The 21,586-nt window shown below is 47.6% G+C and overlaps 1 protein-coding gene across 6 annotated transcripts; it reads left to right on the forward strand.

Moving 5' to 3' along the window:
* The first annotated feature begins 122 nt into the window (after positions 1–122).
* Positions 123–20,793, forward strand: RMDN3 (regulator of microtubule dynamics 3). Of its 6 annotated transcripts, none has more exons than XM_058829827.1 (12): positions 123–1,703; positions 2,688–2,889; positions 3,460–3,606; positions 7,189–7,462; positions 8,196–8,298; positions 9,126–9,186; positions 15,688–15,763; positions 16,530–16,607; positions 17,805–17,903; positions 18,452–18,532; positions 19,464–19,544; positions 20,166–20,793. In XM_058829827.1, exons 1-12 carry the CDS (start codon positions 1,454–1,456, stop codon positions 20,217–20,219), a joined length of 1,506 nt encoding a protein of 501 aa, XP_058685810.1. In that variant the 5' UTR covers positions 123–1,453; the 3' UTR covers positions 20,220–20,793. The 6 variants fall into 6 exon arrangements, 5 of the variants coding, with proteins under 5 accessions (XP_058685810.1, XP_058685812.1, XP_058685811.1 ...); XM_058829829.1 differs by having other exon boundaries at positions 18,452–18,505; XM_058829828.1 differs by having other exon boundaries at positions 7,189–7,456.
* Positions 20,794–21,586: the final 793 nt, after the last annotated feature.

Genomic DNA, 21,586 nt, shown 5'->3' on the forward strand with positions numbered 1-21,586 from the left:
AGCATTCCCTGTCCTAGCCCACAGTTCAACCAAACATTCCCCTGAAGCAGAATGCTTAGCATTACCAACATTTATTGGGGAAAAATCTGTTTTTTCACTGGCTGTTGAGTTATTATCTGGGAACACAGGGGTTAAATATCAGCTTGTTTTGATCATTCCCATCCTCAGCAAAGCCTCTTCCCCAAGTCCTGGAACAGCTGGAATGTTTGCTCATTGCTCTCCTGTCCAGTGCAAACCTGTTACCCAATTAACCAAGGGCACATTTCACCCAGTTGGGTTGGATTTTGACAGAATTCCCATAATCCATGACCCCTTTGGACCTCTGCTGGGCACGTGTGGCCTGTGCTTATGCAGGGAATAATACGGATATGAAATCCAGACCTTTCCAGAAATTAAAGGAAAACTAGCCAGGGTTCTGGCAGCCTGCCCAGCTCTGGGTCTGACTCTTACGTGGCTCTTTCCTGGGGAAAAAAAGATAGTAAGGAAAAAAGAGGGAAATGAGAGCAGAGCTATACATAACATTTTAATATTGAATTTCTTGAGGAGATACTGAAATCTGGGAGGCAGCCGGACCACTGATGGATCTCATCCATCATCCCAAAGCAGCTTATCACCCTCTGGCTCCGAGCTGGCTGCTCCCAGCTCTCCTTGGATTGGGCTGGCTCAGAATTGCTCCCAATAATTCAGATAAAGGGAAGCAGAAGGTTCTTCGGCTCTGTCCAAATCCTGCTGTCACCCAAACCCCCAGAAGTGGGGAGAGCACACAAAGGGCTTGGTTTTCCTTCTCCTGACTGGCACATTTTCCTAAGGAACCTTTTTGCTCTTCCAGAAAAGCATATTTCTAGTTCCAGTGCTTCTGGGATAAATAAGTTTTTCCTGAGGGACCCCACCAGGAATGCAGCCACCCACCACATTTCCTGCAGAAGGGAGAATACCAACCCCAAACGCTTGGGATGATTGTTTGGCCATTCCCGCCTCCTTTGTGCCCATGCCACCTAAAATCCACTATCTCATCCCAAAAACCGGTGGCTCTGTGCCCACAATCCCACAGCCAGCCCAGTGCCCAACTCCCTCACTATAACAGCTCTGTCCCACTCAGCTCCCTCGGGCATCCCAAATTCCCATTTTTTTGTCCCTCGCTGCCGGAAGGCGCACCCCGAACCCCAAACCCAGCGGGGTTTCCTCCCATGCGGGGCTGTGAGGGGACACCCGGCCTGTCCCCCCCGCACCCGGGGCACGGCGCCGGCACCGCCGCGGGACAGCTGCCGAGGTGGCAGCGGGTGCAGAGCCGGCGGCCTTGGAGGGATTTTTCCCGGGACATTCGGCGGATCCAGCGCCTGTGGGACGGCGGTGACGCCTGCGGAGGGTGACACAGGCCCACGGCCGGGCTCGGGTCCCCTTCAGCCTCCATCTTCAGGCGGCACCAGGCGCGCGCTCACCACCCCGCGCGCCGATGACGTCACGCGCCCGTAGACCGCTCCCCCTTCCCGCCCCGTTGTCGCTTCTCCGTGACGTCATCGCGCCGCACCGCGGGCGGTGGCGCGCGCCCGGAGCGGCCATGGCGGTGCCGGTGGCGGAGCCGGCCCGGGCCGGGCCCCGGCTGGGGATGGCGCTGGGGCTGGCGGCGGGCGCCGGCCTCTGCCTCGGGCTGCTCTGGGCCATGCGCCGCCGCTCCAAGGAGACGACGAAGCCGCCGCGCCACGGTACGAGCGGGATCGGGCGGCGGGGAAGCCGGGTCGGGATGTGGGGAACGGGGCTGGAATATGCACAGCGGGGATGGAATCGAGAGGAACGGGGCTGGAGTTGGCGTTGGAATTGGGGTTGGGATAGAGGGAATGGGGAAAATGGGATAGGCATGGAGCTGGAACGGGGCTGGAGTAGGAAGAGTAGGGAGAAATGTGATTAGAGCTGGAAGAATGGGATTGGAACGGCGGGAGTGGGGTTGTAATGCGGGAAATGGGATTGGAAAAGGAAGAATGGGGGGAATGGGGCTGGGGTAGGGGAGGATAGGGATGGAATGGGGGAGTGGGGCCGGGATAGGGGGAAGTGAGGTTGGGATGTTGGGCTTTTAGAAATGCTAATTCAGAACCCTGAACTCGCTGGGTTTCACCCACGTCTTTGCGAAACTTCGGGAACAGAAAGTGAAACCGTGCTTTTCACGGTGATCATAGAATAATGGAATCCTGGAATAGTTTGGGTGGGAAGGGACCTTAAAGTCTATCCAGTCCTACCCCCTGCCTTGGACAAGGACACCTTCCACTATCCCAGGTTGCTCCAAACCCCATCCAGCCTGGCTTTGGACACTTCCAGGGATGGCACAGCCACAGCTCCTCTGGGCAGCCTGTGCCAGGGCCTCACCACCCTCACAGGGAAAGATTCCTTCCCAATATCCCATTCAAATCTCCCATTTTCTATTACTCCCCTTTGTCCTGTCCCTCCAGGCCCTTGTAAAGAGTCTCTTTCCTTCAGGCCCTGGAAGGCACAGTTGGGTCACCTCAGTGCCTTCACTTTTCCAGGCTGAACAATCCCAATTCTCCCAGCCTTTCCCTGCAGCAGAGCTGCTCCACCCCTCTGACCACCTTGGTATCCCTATCAAGCTTCCCCTGCACACAGAACCGGTCAGATTTCCCTCCCCTTTGGAATCCTTTCCCACTTGGATCTAACGGCCTCGTTGTGCTCTGGTGCAGTCCATACCATGCCCAGAGCGCTGCTCCCGGCGGATGCGGGCGATGGAGCCATGCCCAGCCCCCTGGTGAAGAGGGACGGAGAGCTGGAGCTGCTGGAGCGCCTGGACTGCATGGTGAGGAGCATCGTGGAGCTGAGGAAGGAGGTGGAGGAGCTGCGGAACAGCCTCCAGCACCTGGCGGTGGAGATCGTGGGGGAAGTCAGGTACTGCTCCTCTCTCCTGGGCTTGGAGCAGTCCCGCCCTGGCACGGGAAAACAGCCACAGGATCCCAGGACCTGGGAATGACTGGGCTGGGGAGGGACCTCAGAGCCCACCCACCCATGGGCAGGGACACCTTCCGCTATCACAGGTTGCTCCAAGCCCCATCCAACATGGCCTGGAACAATTCCAAGGGATGGGGCAGCCACAACTTCTCTGGGAAATCCATTCCAGTGCTGCACCACCCTCACAGGGAAAGGTTCATCCCCTGTATCCAACCTAAATTTGCCCTCTTCCAGTCTGAACCCATTCTGTCACTCCAGCTCCTGATGCAGAGGCTGGATGAACATCACATCTATGGATTCTGTTTGCATTGTCCATGGGTTGTCCATGGAGGAGGATTTGCTTTACCTGCAGAACACAACATTAGCTCCATTTGAGTTTGTATAAACAGCAGTACACCACCTTGTGAGTTCTTTGGATATAAAGGGAATTGGGTGAAGTCTGCTGGAGAGGAGAAGGGGAATAGCAGATATCTCACTACCAAAGATTTATTTCTCTCCTTTTTCCTCCAGGACCCACCTGGAAGAAACCCAGCGTGTGACTCGCCGGAGGAGGATCCCCTTCCCCAGGGAGAGAAGTGACTCCACAGGCTCCAGCTCCATTTATTTCACAGCCAGCTCAGGGAATATCAACACAGACGATGGAGAGAGTGAAGGGGGGTAAGCAGAGCACTGAGACAGATGTTTTAGGGGATTTGGTGCCCCAGCTGGGCAGTATAGAACATAGGGAAGGGAATTTTCTTCCCCTGTAGCCTGTTTTAATTTGCTTTTAATACAGTAAGTGTGCTACTGCCAGGGCCAGACTGAGAGATCTGAAACGATCCTGACTTTTAGAGAAAGGAAGAAAAAATAAATTTATGGGGTTTTAAAGAAATAATTTGATTAAAGAACCTTGCAGAAGGAAGGGAGGTGAGAGTCCAGCCTGGCAATGGAGCGAGAGAGTTTGCAAATCAGATTTGTGGACAGTATATATTATATGAAAGTGATCAAATCAAAGAATATCCTGAGGTGGGAAGGACCCAGGAGGATCATCCAAGTTCAACTCCTGGCCCTGTGCATGACAGAAGAGTTCTGTGTGGTGTAAGAACATCATTAAAAATGCTGATATAGCTGTGGGTTTAGTCTTGCTAGACAGGTAACAAGTTCTCCTGCACCTGTGATTGCTGATTTTCTGAGGAAGTGCTGCTCCTTTGTGCCTGAATCTGACCACTTTTGTAGCTTTTGGGGTATGGAAGCGTGTCCCAAAACAGGTGGTGCTGCTATATACATTTTCCCAGAGCACTTGGGATGAAATGTCATTTACAGAGGGATTTGAGAGCAGTGGGAGCATTCCAGGGGGAATTTGGGCAGCCAAATGATCTGGGGGCTGGCGCTAGCTGGCATTTCAGCAGGGATTTGTCCTCCCAGGACAAAGGACAGGGATTTGTGACTGCCCTAAACTCATGTTTATCTCTAATAACTGGAGCTGGTGAGGCAGCAGGGAGCTGCTGTGATCTCATTGGGGTTTTAGAGCTTCGTTCAGCTCAAGTGGGTGTTGGAACGAGAGGGAAATTAGGGAAGAGGTGATTCACGATGGTGTAATAAGAACAGATTTTGAAACTGTGGAGTTGGTTCTGAAGGCAGGACTTGGATATTTGGGTAACAGCAGGTGCACTGAGTCACCAGGGGGACAATGGTTTGTGTAAAACTGCTGGAAAAGGGGGTTTTGTCCACACATCCCAGCCCTGGCTGTCCTCAGATCACAGAAAATTGTGAGTTGTGACAGAGGCCAAGAATTCAGAGTTACAGAAAAGACACCTCCTGAGGGGTCCAGGGTGTATTTTACTGCAAAACCTCATTAATTTATTGGCAATCCCGTGGTGGTTGGTGGAGTCCTTACATTTTTAATTAACGTCTGTAATTAGCTGTAATGAGCAGTGTGGCGATCGATGGATTAGCAGCTCTCACCTGATTTAAAACTGGAATCTCAGGTAATGCCTCACTCTGGTCCTACACAGAGGTACAAAATTATCAGTCAGGTCAGGACCAGCTGCCTGTAGTGTGCAGTGTTGGCTGCTAGGGATGTAAATGTGCTTGAAAGGTAACATTTTCAGGGTAGGAAATGGAAATTTTGGAAAAAAACTATTGAAGCTTTGGGGCAGGCACTGGGAGGAAGAATGAGCCTGTTGCCAACAGATGGATTTCAGCCGGGTGTTCCTTGCTGACAGCTGAATTCTTTCAGTGAAATTCAGAACAAAGAACCCCCATTTCAGCTTTATTTTGTAAACCACGTGGGTACGAGCAGCTTCTCCAATCTCAGACACAATTCCCAAAAATCTCCCAAGAGTTTTTAGGCAGCTTGTGCTGCTTAATTTCCCTGTGTGGCTTTAGATTTTGGGCTTCTTCACCTTCTCTTCCCATGGGCTCTGTTTTCCTTCAGGATCACCATATTAAAGCATTCCAGAGCTTTCCATCATTGTAAACATTGAAAACAGGCTGATAACACCTAAATCCCTTAATCTCCCTGAAAACTTGGTGTTTCCTTGTCTTTTTGAACTGGCAGAATCTTATAGGGGATGTCTGTCAGAAAACAGAGTTGTTTTTTGAGCTGAAGGACCAAAATCTTGGCAGCTGCCAGTAACATGTTGGGGGTTAGGATGGGGAAATCAGGGAATTCAAGGAGTTTAATTACTGGAAATGAGGAGGTCTAGAGAACTAATGATGCCATTAATGTTAAGAAATGTAAATAAATGAGGATTTTAATCTGAGACAGAGCCGTGCCAGTGTCACCTACCCTTGTGTTGATGTGTTATCCATTAATTCAGTGTCATCTCCAGCATGCATCCTTGCTTTCCTGCCTTTGCAACGTGAGGCTGATGCTTTATTTCTTCCTTCAAACGTTTCAGGACAACGTGGTGGGGTTTTGAATGTCTGGGTGAGGGTTGGAGGCTGTGGTGAGGGAGCAGAGAGGGGAATTCTTGAGAATTAGGGATGGTTCTGAGGAAGTTTTGATAGCTAGCTGTGTCTTGTTATCTGTGTATGGGCAAAGCCCAGTCACTGCCTCTGTCAGATAGGGGCTGTGGTCACATATCTGTGTCACCAGACAAAGACAGGGTCACAGGGCTGTCCCTGGGAGGAGCAATCAGCCAGGACAGAGGGAAGCGCAGCTGGAAGTACCCAGTGCCCCCAGAGTGCAGGGAGTTCAGTTCCAGCAGAACTGCTGAAGTTCTCTTGGGCAGTTCCTGACTTAAATCAACACAATCCCTGTGGTCAAGTGCACATTTTGACATGACTGGCTGATTTGTGCCTGTTCTGTGATTAAGGGTTTTCAGGTAAAACTGAGGGGCACAGATAGTCTTGTTTGAAGGGGAATCAGCTCTGTAAGTAGACTCCCTCCTGCTGTGGTACCACTGTGTAACGATGGTTTAAATTTCAAATTTTAATTCCCAGCTTGGGTGCTGAGGAAGCTTAAGTTTCACCATTTTCAGGAGCTTTACAGGAACACTGAGGCTGGGAGAGACCTCCAAAGTCAGGGAGTCCCACCAGCACCTCCATAATCCCTCATGTCCTGGTTTGTCTGACTAGTTTAGCCGCTGGTCATTCCCTGGGTTTTTGCAAGTGTGGTGAACCCTTGCTGGATTCCTTGCTGGCGGGATATAATCCTGGTGGTTTTCCCACTGTTCTGCAGCTTTCCAGGTGGCAGTGGGAACAGGCTGTGTAGCATTTAATGTTCAGGGTGGTGGAGGTGTGAGGTGTTGCCAGGACAGCTGTTGTGCCTGACATTCCTTGGAACAGGCTAAAACCCTGAGGTTATGTTGGTTTTTTTTTTGCACAGGGATTGTTGAAATTCCCTTTTATCACCTGTATATGTAACTGCATTGTCCTGGCTCTGGTTTTAGCTGTTTAATTCTCTTATCCTGAAGTGGAGAAGGGCTGAGAGGGAGGAGCTGTGACAGGGTGTGCAGAGGAGGTGGGGACAAGTAGAATCCTGGAATGCTTTGGGTGGGAAAGGACCTTAAAGCTCACCCAGTGCCACCCCCTGCCCTGGGCAGGGACACCTTTCATAGACCAGGTTGCTCAGAACTGACTTGGGACTTAACTTTGTTGCCACCTTCATCCTTCAGCTTTCTGAGGGTGATACAAGAAATGAGGTTGTGTGAGGCACTTGGGTTGTGCAGTTTTCTCTGGGGTAAGCTAAGATACTCTTCCTCTTCTGAGGAGTAGCTCCTCAAACTGCTTTGGTGATGTCTTTTACCCCCAAAGTTACACCACGGCCAACGCCGAGTCCGACTACGACCGGGAGTCGGAGCGGGAGAGCGAGGAAGGGGAGGACGACGTGAGCTGTGACACAGTGAGGGCTGCGCGCAGGGATTCCCTGGATCTGGTCCCCGAGGATGAAACCCCTCTGGTCCTGGATTCCTTGCTGGAGGAGGGGCTGGGACAGCTCCTGGAGCAGGCTGATCGGCTGCACAGCGGGGATGAGCAGGACAAGAGAGAGGGGTTCCAGCTGCTCCTCAACAACAAGCTGGCGGTAAAGGTGCCTTGTATTTTCCAGCACCAGGAAAGGGTCAGCTTGGATATCAGGAGGGATTTCTTCACTCAAAGTCCAACCTGGAACTGATCCCCACCTTGTCATCCAGCCCAGAGCATTGAGTGCTGTGTCCAGTCATTCATTGGACACCTCCAGAGATGGGGACTCCTCCACCTCCCTGGGCAGCTCCTTTCATTGCCTGACCACCCTTTTCAGCAAGAAATTCCTCCTGATGTCCAATCTGAACCTGCCCTGACACAACTTGAGGCCATTTCCTCTTGTTCTATCCCTTGCTCCCTGGGAGCAGAGCCCGGTTCCCTCTGGCTGCCCCCTCCTGTCAGGGAGTTGTGGAGAAGGTTCCCCCCTGAGTCTCCTTTTCTCCAGGCTGAGTCCCCCCAGGTCCGTTCCCTTCCCTTCCCTGGACATGCTCCATCCCCTCCCTCACTGCCTTTCCTGACTTGAGGAGCCCAGAGCTGGGCACAGCACTGGAGGTGCCCCTGTAGTTCCTGGCACAGGGGGACAATCCCTGCCCTGCTTCTGTGGCCACGCCGAGTTCTAAACTTGCCCTCACTTCCCTCCGCTGCAGTTCTGCTTCAGTTCCTTTGGAATTGGGGCATTTTAAGGCTTAGAAAAATCCCTGCATGACTTCAGCTGTGAGTGCCCTGTTCAGCCTTTGTTCTTGACTCCCTTTTTCGGGGACAGGCCGGGCCCTGATGTGGGATGTTTGTGTTCCCTGCAGTACGCAGGGCAGCAGGAATTCCTGTGGCGCCTGGCGCGGGCGCACAGCGACATGTGGGAGCTGACGGAGGACGCGGAAGAGAGGAGATCCTACGCCAGTGGGGGTAAGGAATTCCCTGCTGGCCCAAAGGAAGGCTGTCACTCAGCTGTATGACCTCTCCACCTGCCAGCAGGGCCGTGGATTTATTTGTTTTCCTTAGAATCTGGATTTTAGGGGAGTGGGAAGCAGCACTTTAAACAAAAAATTTTTGTGTTGAGCAATTGAGCTTTCTGAAGGAGTCTAAATAGACTGAGACCTACTTAGAGCTGGGAAAGTTGTTTCTCAAGCCTGTCATCTATTTCTCTGTGATACTAAAATAAACCATAAAATAAATATAAAGTAAACAAGCATAGGCAGTGGCACACTGGATTTTCTCTGTTGCCAGCAAATGCAGATATAAAAACAATACCTATTTTTAAATTTGCTTAGGGGAGTCACTTTAATTTCTTTCCCTCCTTCTTCTTTACCACCTCAAAGGTGTCTGTAAGGTTTTAGGTGAGTTAGGATAGAACAAAAATCGTCTTTATTACAGCAAAGATGTGCAACAAAAGATACTAATCTAAATAATTTTATTTTTTTTTATTATGCACAGAAGTTATTTAATACTATAGCTAATACAATTATTCTTTTCTGTAAACCAGTGGAGCCACTTAAACATGGAATTTTAAGTTTTATATTGTCCTTTTAGCCATCAACAGGTGCTTAGTTTTCAGGTTTTTGAACCTGCCAGAGGATAAAATTATGTATGAGATGTTTTCAAGCCAAATGCATTATCAAATTAACAAATATGTGACTTTTATGCCATTCTGCTACTCTGACAGCCTCAGAGAAAGAAACTGGGAGAGAAAACAACTGAATTTCTTACCTCTGACTACCTTTTTTTTGTTCCAGGGAAGGAAGAGCTGGAACTTGCCTGGCAGAAATGGGATCAAAGTGCTGAGTGCCACCAGTGGTAAGTGACTTTTGACTTCTTGCTTTTAAGAAGTGTAGGAAAAGGACCTGTAGGTTTTTGTGAGCTGAGCTGTAGTTAAAATAATAATACAACCCCCCACCCACAAACTTACTTGCTGTTACTTGCACACTGTGTCACACTGGTGGTGTTTTTCCATAAAAAGCCATTTTTAACAGCTTTGCTTAGTTGGTGTAAGGAGTAACTTGAAAGACAGTAGGTTTGGTCGTGATGTAGGAATAAATTTGGGGTATATCTTACATCAGTTTAATTATTAATTTCTCTCTGAAGAGTTCTGGAGGAAAAGCTCCTAAATGGAGCTGCTTTTGAGGCAAGAGGGGATATGTTTGACTCTATCAGCCAGGCTGAGTGTGAGTTTGGTGCTGTGCCAAATTCCTATTTTCCACTTAATTCTGGAGGAAGGAGATCCATCACTCTTATCAGACAGGCTTTTAGAGTCTCCCTGGAAGTGTTTTCTGGCACTGCTGGCTCTGCTCTCGTCACCCTGCAAGGCCCTTGGCTTGGAAATGAAGTGACACAGCAGCACATGGCTCTTTTTTTATTTAAACTGAGGTATTTTATATATTTGTTCCATGCTAAAAGAAGAGATGATCTGCAGTTCAGCCAAGCAGCTGTGGCCAGCATTTCTGCCCAGGATTTCAGCAGCATCCTGGATGAGCAGGCTGTGCTTGCAGCTCATGTGTGGAATTTTTAAATGTCCTTTTATAAAAACTGCTCTAAAAGAGAGTTTGGTACAGATATTTGTGGAGATAAGGAAATGGGCTTTTCTGTTACTCTGGTGAATTCCTCTGTGAATGGTGTTTGTCAGCAGTTGCTTTGAAGGAGTGACAACTCATTTTAGAATAAAAGGGACTCTTTTTCCTCTTTAATGAAAATTATTGGGAAAATAATGTTTAATTATTTTTATTATTTTATAATTATGATCAATATAAATATAATTACTTTATAATAAAATAATAAATAATTTTATATTTTATTATTTATGTAAGCACACATTGCTGAGTGTCTTTACCAAACAAGATCTGTGCGCTTAAAATGAGTAAATTTACTTGAAGGATAGTTTTGATACTGGCATCTGAATAAATGCCTTTATCATCTTAAACTGTATTTCATTTGTTGGTAATGAGTTACTGCTCTCAGTTAAAACTTTGATAGGAAGGAAGAATTTGGGAGCAGGAAAATCTCCAGCAGATGAAGGGTTGGGCTCTGTCTGCTGGCTTAACATCTTTGAATTACTGGGGTTTAGTTGCCAGGGTGAATCTTAACATTTGTTTTTTACAAAGCCAGGTTCTTTTTACTCCAGTGTCCAAATATTGACAGTTTTGCCTTGAAATTCCAAGCTTGGGGACAATTTTTGGCCCCTCAGACCACTTTCCCAAACAGGGATAAGGCTCCTTCCTGCACAGCTACGTCTTGCTTCCAGTTCTCCAGGGCAGCTGGAGAAAGGAAACAGCACAGCAGCATGTGGGAGGCGTGGGATTTCTTGGGAGTGAATATGTAACTCCCTTTATCAGCACACAAATTACTATTTTCTGCCACGAATAGAACAGGAAATTATTCCCTTCCCCACTCTGAAGTGGTCACAAGCTGGCTTAATTGCAATCTTTCTTTATGCAAATTGAATTCACCCTGGGGAGAAAAAACAGCAGAGGTTTTTGGGGGGGGATTTGATGCCCCAGCTCTTGGGAGAAGCAATCAGAGAATGTTGTTCACATTTATTTAAATTACAGTTTTATTCTGTCATACTTCTCTCTAGTGACTAATTCCCTTGCTGAAGACCCTAATCCTTTATTATCTTCTGTCACAGGGGAATAATTTATTATCTCTCACCACCCATGTTGTCTTTCCAATATTCTTCTCCCTCTTCCTTACAGTTTTTCAGACAAAAGTGAAGGAATTCGGTGCAGGACACAAGCTGTGGGAGTGGCATGGCTTTGTGCTGGTGGGATGGTCCTTTGCATTCTTTCTTCTACACACAGCAGTCAACATCATCTTTCTCTTTCCCACTGCATCCGAAATGGCCACTTTAATAGAAATATTCCCAGTTATTTTGCTGCCTCTCCACACAGGCTCTGTGAAGCCTGATGGTGCTGGTCTTCTGGGCTGCCTTTTTTCTCTGTGTGCATCATTTCATACTGATTCTCTGTTTTATCAGTTGCCTCTTAAAAGTTAATGGACTCCTTCAGATGAAATTGTGCTGGTTTTTGGTGCTTACTCATTGTGCTCGTCCTTTCCTCCTGCTGCCCACATCATTCCCAGTTTTTTTGAGATGCCGGGGAGGACAAGAGGTACTTTGCCTGCAGTTATCATTGCAAGGAAGGCTTTCTCCCCTTGGTGCCTTGTTGTCATTCAGTCATCACTGACATTTTAGAGAAACAAAGAAAGAAAGTAACTGTGGGAGGGAAAGTTTTTTGCTGGGGAATCAGTGCTGGCTACAGCTCCTTTCGGGGTTGGATGGTTGGAAGGATTTGGCAACAGAAGGAAAAGTGGTTTGTCAGGAGTGACTGTGTGGGGCTGTGTCTGGCCTGGCTTTGGGATCTGTCCAAGCTCAAAGGAGAGGCCTTTCATGGCTCTGTTCTGGCTGTGGAGTGTGGGACAAAGCTCTCCTTGTAGTCATTGCTGTTGGAAGCTGGCCGGTCCCAAGGGAGCCATCTCTGGGTGGAATGGAGAGGGAATTTGGTCAGAGCTGCACAGGCAGGCTCAGCCTTGTGCAAAGGGACTGATCTCTGTCCCTGCTGCCCTTTGGGAAGTTCCCTTGGGAAATGGAGTTTTGTTGGGCATTTGGTGCCTTAAGAGTAGATCTGTGTATGGGAAATGAGGGATTTACAGGGAATGATCTTAGAGGCTCTCTGAAATTACCTGTTTCTTACCTTGGATTTAGACACCAGAGTCATTCTCTGCTTTAATTGTCCATGATCCCTGAGCAGGTGGAATTTTTGTCCATTTAAACTGATTTCTCCATGAGCTGATTTCAGCTCTTGAGTAGGAAAGAGCAAGTTCCCAAGTCTGTTCTTGCTTTTAGGGAGGGATGGATGGATTGTGATTGTGATTGCCTAGACCTTTCAGAATCAGTGATTGCACAGACCTTTCAGAAATTAATTGAGAAACAGATGTGGCCTTCTAGAATTCCCAGTCCATTCCCTGTGGGTGAGTCGGACATTTTACCCTGGAAATGAAGCTGAAAGCCACTGTTGTGGAAGGAATAATAAGCTCCAGCCTCCTTGGAGTTATCTTATGTGTAATGGAAAGTGGGATTGGGTTGGATGAGTCTCCAAAATGTGCCCTTTCTTCTGGAGAGTCGGGCAGTTTGGTGGAACATCTTTATCACCAGCTCTTCTCAGTTCCGTGGGTACATCTGGCTGTCCGTGGGCAGATCCAGGATTTTTGAAAAGTCACAGCATTCCGGGTATGCCTGGGAAATGGCTTTAATTTAACACCTGGCAGGGCTTCAGGATTTAACTCTTGGTGCATCACTGCCCAGATCTGGCCAATTCTGAGCTAGATTCTGGATTTATGAGCCGAGCATTTTCTGTTCTACAGGCAGATTAAACAGGAAATTTGCTGTCAGTGTGATGTGGGGCAGGAGCAACTCTGGGAATAGGTGTTAGTTCAGAATTTAGTGGAGGGAAAATAGCATGGAATTAGAGCTGTCTGAATGCATCCCCCTGACTTGTGTGCCCTGGAAAGTGAATTCAGAAATGTGAACATCCAGAAGACAGGAGCTCTCCCATACGGATGTCTGTGTTTTCCCCTTGGAAAAGCCAAAGCTTTTTTTCCCCAACCTCTTCAGGATCAGCTGGTCATTAATTTCAGGTTGAGTCACTGGGAATTTTGCTGTCGCTCCCAAAGTACTAATTCCCAAATAAATTCTTACTTTAATTTTTGGTTGTTGCAGTCTAAATATCTGCCTGCTAATTCCCTGTCCCCTTTGTCAAGTGCAGGGACTCACATGCATCTGCCCAGTGCACAGGAAGGTGAAAAACTGGGAATGCTCACAAAATATTGGGAAAACTGTCTTTGGGGTGGCTAAAAGAGCTAAGAGCTGCGTTTGGGCTGGCAGAGCACCCTGACTGTGGAGGGGAGGTGCTGGAAGTTCTGTATTCCATGGCAGAGTCCTGCTTCCAGGGAAGTGGGGATGCAGAACTCAAAAAGCCCTTCACAATCCTGAGCCTGGGGATTTAGGCTCTCTCATCAGGCTCTGTCAGCTGGGGCTTCCTGCTTCCACGGAGTTTATTTTCTGATAAATGGGGAAATCCTGAGCTGAGATTCCTGTGGGAATTGGTGTGTCAGCAGCTTAATGAGGAGTCTGGCTACTAATTAAATCAAGGGATATCCTAGGGAAAGGTCTGGATGGGTAATGCGTAGGGCACCCACTGGTTACAAAGGATGAAAATCCCCGTAATCGTTATTTTTAATCTCTCCTGCTGCTCAGCCCTCCTGCACCTCCACAGTGCCTCTGGTGACGCTCATCCCGAGGCATCCCATCGAATGAGCTGGAATGAATGACTTCATCCTGCCAAGCTGAGCAAGCAGGGGAGAGAACAGCAGAAAGCAGAGCCTAAAATCGCAGAAGTGCAGAGTTGTGGGTGTGAAAATCCCCAGCAGTCCAGTGGGCTTGAACTGGGATCAGCAAAGCTGGGTTGGGAAGACTCATCTTTCCTGGGAATACAATGAAAAAGCAGATCAGGTGTCTCTTCCCCTATGTATTTTTTAGTTTATTTCATGGCACCAAAGTAGGACTGCAATTTAATTTACTGCTGCTTTTATGGCTTTTTCATCAACATTTCACCAGGCTGTTAAAAAAAACCCATGGAATTTATATTTGACATGAGACAACTGCATGATTTATTGTCTAGGAGTATTTTATCTCATGATCTTAGAAAATAAGTTTTTTATTGGTTTGTATTTCTCAACCCCTGTCATGCTGTGGTTAGGGATGTTTAGTCCAGGCTGGTGTATGTTAGGAAACAAACTGGAGAAGATCCTAAAAACGCTCCATCATCTGCACACAACAGAATGGGGCAGTGGAGCCCCAGCAGCAGGAAAAGATTTTTTTCCAGCTGGCAGGAAAAGATTTTTGTCCCATAACTCACTGATCCAGTAATTCTTGACATTACCATGAAAAATAAGAATTTTAGAGCTGATCTAGAGCTTTTCCACAAGAAAACTAACAAATTAAAGGAAGAGATTTAAGGCAAAATGCTAAATTGTTCAGGAAACTCAACTTTGTGCTGTAACTTACACACTGGAAATGGAGCAGCGAGGTGTGAGGGGATTTGTGGGATTTTGTGACTCTGAGGAAAGTGTAATTGGAGATTTAAAGGTCTCCTGACAGATTCCTGCACATCTGCTGTGGTTAATCATCCCAAAGGATGCTTTGGGAAATTGATGCCGGTATCTGTGGCAGCACTGGGGTGTGGGTGTAGGAAAGGGACTTTTCATTTGTGTCTTTCTGCCTTTCAGCTTTATTTTTTGCAAGGATAAGCCATGTTATTTATTTGTCTATCTCTTCCACCTGATACTTCTTGAGCCAAACTCGGAGAAGGGGTGGAAATGTCCTCCACTCCCAGAGCTCTTGCCCAAGCAGGATAAGAGGCCAAACTTCCATCTGCATGTTGTGTCCCACTTGAGAGCTCTCTGAGCTGCTGTTGTCTCTTGGCAAGTGATGCAGGGAGGGAGGTTTTGAGCCACTGTGCTGCAGGGAGGTGAGATGAGAGGGTGCAAATCCACAGGGGATTAATCTTGAATTTCACGGCTCGTGCAGTAACTGCTTTTGCCGGGGCCTTACTTCTCAGGCTCACAACTCACGGTCTCTGACTGGACAAAACTAAATGGCTTTGCACTTTCAGCACTGAACATGTGTCATTCTGTTTCCCAGCTGCAGGATGTAGGTAGGTTTTCCAAGTATTTCCCTGTGTGCTGCAGCTGGGCTGCTGCGTAAGGAGGTCGCTGTGCCCCGTAGTTCATTAGAGCTGCTCCTAGTCTGCCTCTTGCTGCAGTAACTTCACTCTGCACTGCTCTGTGTTCTGGCACAGTTTTCCCTGCTCAGAGAAGCAATTCCAGGTGTGGAAGTGTGCTGCTCCTGGTTTTTAGCCATCAGTGCAGTGAGTTTGTGTCACACCCAACCCCTCCGGCTGCCTCATCCTTTGAGCTCATTCCTTCCTGGGAGCTACATTTTTGCTGCTTATGTCTTTTCCCTGTGAGGGATGTGCTATATTCCTTGTTTTCCCCACTAAGGTATGAAGCTTTAATGCAATTCACCGAATCCTGGGATGGTTTGGGTTGGAAGGAACCTTAAAGTTCATCCTGTTCCGCCCCTGCCATGGGAAGGGTCACCTTCCGCTGTCCCAGGCTGCTCCAAGCTTTGTCCAGCCTGGCTTTGAGCCCTCATAGATCTTCCTTCTGCAGCCATGAACAGCAGGTAAATGTGGATTAAATGTGGATTCAATCGCAGCTGGCTCATGCAGATGTCTCCCCATGCAGGTTTGCCATTCTTTGTGGGCAGGTGTCGGAATATGAGAGCATTCCCAAGCGCATCCAGGCTGGATATGTTTTCAAGGTGAGTGGCCAGGAGGTGCTGGCCTTTGTGTGAGTACCAAACACTTATTTCTGCAGCAGGAAATAGGGAAAATTTGCTCCAGTTCTTCTTAGGGAAGCAGTAGATCTAGAGATGCCACGAGTGGGTGGTTTGGGGTGAGGAGGCTAATTCCAACCATGCCTTTTGGGAGTGACTGATCTGCAGTTTTACACACTATAATTGCAGAAAAAAGAGAAATCTTGCAAATTAAGTTAGGTAAAGGATGAGACTTAGAGCTTGAGACATGGAATTATTACGTGGTGATGAGATACAGCACCAGGTTCTCTGCAGTACGTGCCTGTGAACAACCTGCACCCTCCCAGGAAGCAGTTACTGCTCAAAGAAGATTTCATTTGTCTCAGATTCCATTTTTTTTTAATTCCTATTATTATTACTATTATTATGATGTCTTGTGGATGTTCCAGGGGAAGAGGATGTACATGGAACAGGCCACAGGTAATTGTTTCCCCACCAGCCTTTGGCAAGATCAGTGAGGTTATGGCAAAGCTCTGGAGCAAGAATAAAATGCAGGTGTGTGTCCAGTAGTTCCTGTCCCTGAGGCTGGAGAAATGCTGCTTTTCCTTTCACTGAATCCACTCTAAGAAAATTTGGGATCTGTAGCTGTAATTTTACTGATAGTGACACTTAAATTGTGGATTTCTTCCTTTGCTCTTTCTCCACGTGCTCTCGTGGGTATTTTACTTGCTTTTGACAAAGATGTGACGCGTGCTGGTGGTGCTTCCCGCAGGAACACATTGATAAAGCCATTGCCCTGAAGCCACAGGACCCACAGCTCTACTATCTCCTGGGCAGGTGGTGTTACCAGGTAACAGAGTTTATTATCACCTCCTGGGCAGGCCTCTGAAGGGTTCAGAGCTCCAGCTTTGGGTTTTTAGTCACTGCTGGTGGCATGGGAGGTGAAATGGCAAAGGGTGTGTTAGGAAAAGCCCGAGCTGTGAGCTCCTTTCCTGTTCCCAGGGCTTTACTTGGTAAAAACAACCTTCCTTCCACCCTCTGAGCACACAGGGATGTGGTCAGTGCCATCTGAGGAGCTTCTGCTCACAGTGCTGGTGTGTGATGTGTTGCACGTGTCCCCCTGCCCCTGCCACACACAGAACTGGAGGCACTGGAAGCATGTGCCAGCTGCTTTATGCTTCCTGACAGGGAAGAGCTTGGAGTCAGATGGTATCAATCAGATTTAGAGCCTAAAAAGGGGAATAAAAGTCTGCACTGACTGCTGCTGTTCCATTTGTGCCATTGGAAAGCACTTTGTTGGGAGTGGAGCCACGGTGCAGGGATTGTAACTAGGATAATTTACAGTGGGAATTACAGAGCAGCCCTGAGCTGAACTGCTGGGAGCTCCTGGCTCTTTTTCCTGTGGGGAAAATCCTTCCTTCATGCTGAGCCTGGAGCTGCTGAGGCCATGGAATAAAACCATGGATGGAAAGTATGGTAGTGCTCCATCTAGTCTGCACTGTTAGAATTATACAGGATTAAACAAGGGAGGTGGTGGAGTCCCCATCCCTGGAGGTGTTCAGGGAATGCCTGGAGGTGGCACTCAGTGCTCTGGGCTGGGTGACAAGGTGGGGATTGTCACAGGTTGGCCTCTATGGGCTGGGTGGGTTTTTCCAACCTAAATGATCCCATAATTATTTGGTGGGAAGGCTTCAGCCTGCTTCTCCCAAGGAATCTCTGGGGGGGGTGGGGAGCAGGTTCTTATGGAAAGTTTAGACTGGGAGAAGGGAGGGCACAGCTGGGGGCTGGTTTGGCTGAAGCATGGCAGGTTGGGATTTGGGGCCATCCAAATCCCCAATGTATGGAACTCCAAAAGCTGACTCGGGACAAGGGAAAGCGAATCGGGTTGAATTCTGTGGCCGGACTTGGATAGTCCATCGGAATATTCTAACCCTGCCGAGGGGTTTGGCTTCCTCCTGGGTGCAGGAGCGGCTCCCAGGGACCGGGCAGGCCCTTTTTGCTGCGCTGGCGTTGGATGGGTGGCCAGGTTGCCCTTTTCTCTCTGCAGGTTGCCCACCTGGGCTGGCTGGAGAAGAGGACAGTGTCGGCGCTGTTCGAGGCGCCCCCGACAGCCACGGTGCAGGACGCACTCCAGAACTTCCTGCGGGTAAGGAAATCTGGGAATCTGCCAGGCAAGGGCATCACTGACCTGCACAGCTCACAGGGATGGGAGTGGGGTGCTTGGATCCCTCACTGGTGCTTCCCCATGGCCTGGGACCTGGGTAAAGGAAAGCTGGTGAGAGGGAAAGTTGTGAAACCTCCGTTCCGGGATAGCCAGACAGAAGAACGGGATGTTGAAGATGTCAGAATTACAGCCCAAAGTGTTGGGAATTGGTTTAGGGGGGGTTGATTTTCCTTTCTAAGGCTGCATAGCAATTCCTTCTTGCTCAGTACTGGATACATCTGGGCTATGCTTCCAGGGGCTGGGAGCTCCTCCCTCAGAATACTTTACTTAAAGCCTGGCTAACTTTTCCATTTCAAACTTTTCCAGACAACTGTTTGAAGGTTTCAGGGGCATAGTGCTTTATGTATTTATTAGGATTCTCCTTCTTGCCATCAGTTTTTTTTTTCCTTTAAAAGCTGCAATGAGCCTGATGTAAGAATTAACTGTGTCCTTGCATATTGTAATGTCACACCCTCCCTCTGTTCCTGTAGGTCGAGGAGCTGAGCCCAGGGTTTTCCAAAGCAGGAAGAGTTTACATTGCCAAGGTAACCACTCACTTGTTTGTTCAGAGGGTAAGAAATACTTGTACTAAAAATCACCTTTGGCTGTGAAGTGCTGACTGGGTAGAAAATACTCCATTCAGGAGCAAGATTTTATAGAATGATAATATTTTCTTTCATCTTTTAAATCTTCTTAGGGCAAACCACCTCGTGTAGAGGCTTTAAAATTCAGGGGTTTTGCCTTTGAGTCACCCAGTGGAGCATCCCTGGTTTTTAACAGATTAATTTCTGTATAAAGCAGGAATAGTGACTTGGTAGCCATGGGCTGGAAGTTTAATCCGTCTCCACCACGACTTCTGTGGTGATACAGCCCGAGAATCATGGGGAAAAATAAAGAATAAAGTATTTCTCTTTTCCTGTCCAGCAGGGGAGTCTTGAGCCCTCTTGCTGAGGGGGTTTTAGCACCCATTTCCTTTTCTTGGGTGTATTTCATATACCTTCAGATACCTCCAAGACTCTCTGGGCACCCAAAATCTTCCTGTTCCCAGAGGGATCACTGTGCCTCAGCTGCTGGTCACATGGAGAATATTTCACACCTGCTTTAGGACCTGAGACTCCTGTAGATAATATTTATTACACTTTCAACAGTCTGGGTTTCAACGTGTGCTCCCAGGAGAGAGGTTTTAGTGGAGAAAATGGTGTGAGAAAGAGGGGAAATAGCAACTGAAAATCCAAGTAGAGCTTTGAAAAGAGTGAAAACCACAGAGACACCTTAAAATGTCCAAGCAAAACCCAATCTCCTTCCCCAAAATGAAAGGGAGTCAAAAATATTTAGTATTCCAAGATCTGGTGGTGCTTCTGAGGCCTTGTGGCTGATACTGCAGGAAATGCCAGTGCAGAGGGTTAAGAGGCAGGAAGAGCTCTTTTTAGCAGTTGCTCAGTTCCATATGCTGCCTGTTTTTTTCCATTTAACCCTTCTCCCATTGCCATTTTCCCTTCCCAGTGCTACAAGGACCTCGGGAACGCCTCAGCAGCGGTGCTGTGGATGGATCTTGCTTCGGAGCTGCAAGGGAACACCAAAGAGGTAACGCTCAGCTGGGAGCAAAAATGGGTCCTGCCCCTCTGCTCCGCTCCCCTGAGATCCCAGCTGGATCACTGCACCCACAGGGAGGACAGGGAGCAAATCCAGAGGAGGGACAAATTGGTTGGGAGGGATGGGGCACCTCTGCCGTGAGGAAAGGCTGAGAGGATTGGGATTGTTCAGCCTGGAATAAAGAAGCTTCATGATGCCCTAATTGAGGCCTTCCAGTGACAGGAAAAGTGGAGAGAGACAATTTTACAAGGGTCTGGAATGACAGGAAAAGGGGGAGTGGCTTCAGACTGAAAGAGATTATGCTTGGATCAGGTATTAGGAAGAAATTCTTCCCTGTGAGGGTGCTGAGGCCCTGGCACAGATTTCCCAGAGAACCGTGGCTGCCCCATCCCTGGAAGTGTGCAAGGCCGGACTTGGAGCAACCTGGGCTTGTGAAAGGTGCCCCTGCCCAGGAACTGGATGGGCTTTAAGGTCCTTTTCAACCCAAACCATTCCAGGACTCCACAATATGCTTAAAAACTGGTTTGGGGTTGGAGAAAAAGAAGGGAAATAGTGCTTTTTATTTGTTTTAATTGAGTTGTACATTTATCTATTTCCCTCTTGCATTTCCAGGATGTAGAAAGCCAGAGGGAACTTGAGGAGATGCGCTCGGTCTGGGAGGAATAATTTTGGCAAAACTCATCCCATTGCAGAGACAGTAAAATTCCAAAGGGATTTCATGATTCTGATAATTCCAAGTACACTTCAAGGATAAACAACAAGAGCTTACAGGAAAACACCCAGCAGCACATCCAGGAAAACATCTTGGAATTAATGGGATAAAATGGTGGTTTATTTTCCTTTGCAGAGCACTGCATGTGTTTGATTTTAGGATCCCTAAAAATGTTACATTCCTGAAAAACAGGGGGGAATGTGGGGGTTTATAGGTAGAGGTTGTGATATAAAAATATTTGTGGTTTTATATATATATATTTATGGCAGATATATGTGAGATAGATACTTTGTGATATAAGTATGTATTATATATATTTTATATATGTGTGTATAAATATATATATATCTTTATTTATATATAATATATATATATATGCACACATATATTTTATATCACACACTCTGCCTGTCGGGAAGCCTTGCTGGTGAGCTCCCAATTCATTCCTGAGGAAAACTTGAGCCAAATTTTTTTCTAGTTTATTTGTATTCTCTTTTCTGTAGTAATTAATGATATCAGTTGTAATAACTGATAAAAGCCTTTTGTGGATGTTTTGGGGAGATCAGTTTCCAGGTGGGACCAAAGAACATTTCTGCACAATCCAGACTGGATTTTAAGAGGTTCATTAGTGAAAGAAGCAAGGAATAGGATTTTTTTTAGGATTTTGAATTTAGGATTTTCTCCCAGTGATGTTTCTGTCTTCCCTCACATGAGGCTGAAAACTTCTGTCCCTCCAAACTGTGCTGCTGTGGTTTAGATGGAATTACTAAGTTGGGGAAGTAGTTCTTGATCAGAGAACAGGTTACAGGAGCGGGAATATCCTGTGGCAAAGATGATGTTTCACTGTGATGATCTTCTGCCACTGACCAGATTCATACTCTTCGAATTAATTATCTCCTGGACTAACGAGGTGATGCTGAGTAGGTGAAGCCAACAACTGACATTCCTCTTGCAGCTCCTGGGGACCAAACAGGAACAGGGAACTGTGCTGGATGCTGACACAGATGGGGAAGGAAAACGTCTTGTGGAATTCCCCACATCAAGGCTTTGTTCATATCCCTTAAAATTCCAATGGCAGCTACTGAACACTAATTCCTGAGTGTCTGTTTCATGCTGGGGGGGTTGTGAGGGGTTAAGTGAGGAGTGTGAGAGTAAAACATTCCTGAAATCACTTTTTTTTTCCTTTGCACTGTGATGAGTTTGTTACTTCCTGAAAATAACACATGGGGGGAAAACGCAGCAGACTCCAGCATTAAAACTTCCTGAATTTCGGGTCTGGATCCTGCAGGGCTGGGTGACAGCCTCGGGCACAGGCCTGGGG

This window comes from Poecile atricapillus, chromosome 1 (assembly GCF_030490865.1).
Source record: "Poecile atricapillus isolate bPoeAtr1 chromosome 1, bPoeAtr1.hap1, whole genome shotgun sequence".
Taxonomy (NCBI): domain Eukaryota; kingdom Metazoa; phylum Chordata; class Aves; order Passeriformes; family Paridae; genus Poecile; species Poecile atricapillus.